This window comes from Penaeus monodon, chromosome 28 (genome assembly GCF_015228065.2).
Source record: "Penaeus monodon isolate SGIC_2016 chromosome 28, NSTDA_Pmon_1, whole genome shotgun sequence".
Lineage (NCBI taxonomy): Eukaryota > Metazoa > Arthropoda > Malacostraca > Decapoda > Penaeidae > Penaeus > Penaeus monodon.
The window spans coordinates 7883176-7884684 of NC_051413.1; the positions used below are offsets into that span (position 1 = coordinate 7883176).

The 1509-nt window shown below is 37.5% G+C and overlaps 1 protein-coding gene across 1 annotated transcript in view; it reads left to right on the top strand.

Annotated features, from left to right (window-relative positions):
- The window catches only part of LOC119591034 (glycylpeptide N-tetradecanoyltransferase-like), a 24008-nt gene that overhangs the window by 5514 nt on the left and 16985 nt on the right, over window positions 1-1509 (top strand). Inside the window, exons 5-7 of the mRNA XM_037939762.1 lie at window positions 1-148; window positions 396-516; window positions 963-1311. Of these exons, the coding sequence (XP_037795690.1) occupies window positions 1-148; window positions 396-516; window positions 963-1311 (618 nt within the window). The remainder of the gene's footprint in view (window positions 149-395; window positions 517-962; window positions 1312-1509) is intronic.

Here is a 1509-nt window from a genome sequence, read left to right on the forward strand (position 1 = left end):
GGTTTGACTACAGTAAAGAGTTCCTGCGATGGGCTCTGATGCCACCCAGTTGGAAGCCTCAGTGGCATGTTGGTGTGCGGGTTACCAAAAGCAATAGATTAGTAGGTTTCATCTCTGCCGTTCCAGCACATATCAGGATATATGACCAGTGAGTGATTATGCCCTGCAACATTTTTTCTTTTCTTTTTTGTCATCCATGCTATTGCCATTTTTCTTCTCCTTTTCCTGCTGTATTCTTTATGTTTAGGGGGTGGGGGGGAATCACAAGAGAATCTGTTATAGAACTTCTGATAAATGATAAAATGTCTCAAAAACTTATTGTTTACGTGTTAAGAAATTTAGAAAGCCAGAAAAGTTTTTATGTTGAAGAGTAATTTTCATTATGACTTTTCCAGTACACAAGCAATGGTAGAAATCAACTTCCTGTGTGTGCACAAAAAGCTTCGAGCCAAGCGCCTAGCACCTGTTTTGATTAAGGAAATTACCAGAAGGGTCAACTTAACTGGAATATTCCAGGTAGGAAACTTTCAGAGAAATACAAGATATTTTACTATTCAGTAAGAGGTGAAGGGATGATGCAATGTATGTGTCCAGAAGTTGTTTGAAATTACCTTATATATCCTTTAACATTCTGTCTTCAGTGTTTTTATTGTATTTATATTTATCAACTTCTATTCCTCAAAGAATTTTTAGGATAGAATCAATTTGCTGTTCCTCTTAACCTTAGTGCAAGTAAAGTTTACTTCTTATTTCTTGTGTAAAAAAATCATGAAAGTTGAAGTTTTGATCACAATGATCATGCATATAAAATGAAGAGTATGCTCAGGATTGTAATGTGAATAAGCTCAGTCATACATTCTCCTTATTTTGTCTTAATTTTAGTCCGAATTTGTCTCTTTCCTAGCTTTGCTTTCTAACCTCATTTTATTCTTAACTATGCTCTCCCTTTTTCATTCATGTAGGCTGTTTATACTGCTGGTGTAACACTGCCAAAGCCAGTTGCATCGTGTCGCTACTGGCACCGTTCACTCAATCCAAAGAAGCTCATAGATGTCAAGTTCTCCCACTTGGGTAAGAACATGACCATGCAACGGACACTAAAGCTGTACCGGCTGCCAACAGAAACCGCGACAACAGGGTTTCGCAGACTGAAAGTGGAGGATGTTGATCAGGCCCACACTTTGTTAGAAACTTACCTGAAGAAGTTTGATCTGGCACCTGTGTTCAGTAGAGAAGAATTTATGCATTGGTTCCTCCCTCAGGATAACATTATAGATAGCTACGTAGTTGAGAATAATGGAAAGATTTCAGGTAAGTCTCATGAGCTCCATCACTCTCTTGTTATTACTAGGTGTGGCATTATGCTTCTACAGCTTGTTTGTTAAAAGTTACTTTGGAATGAATGATGTTCAGTAGACCAAATCATTTTGTAAATTAAAGCCAAAATGTTCTTGCTCATATCTTGTCATGGTCCCAGAACAGGTTCCTTGTTTTGTTTTATTTACACTG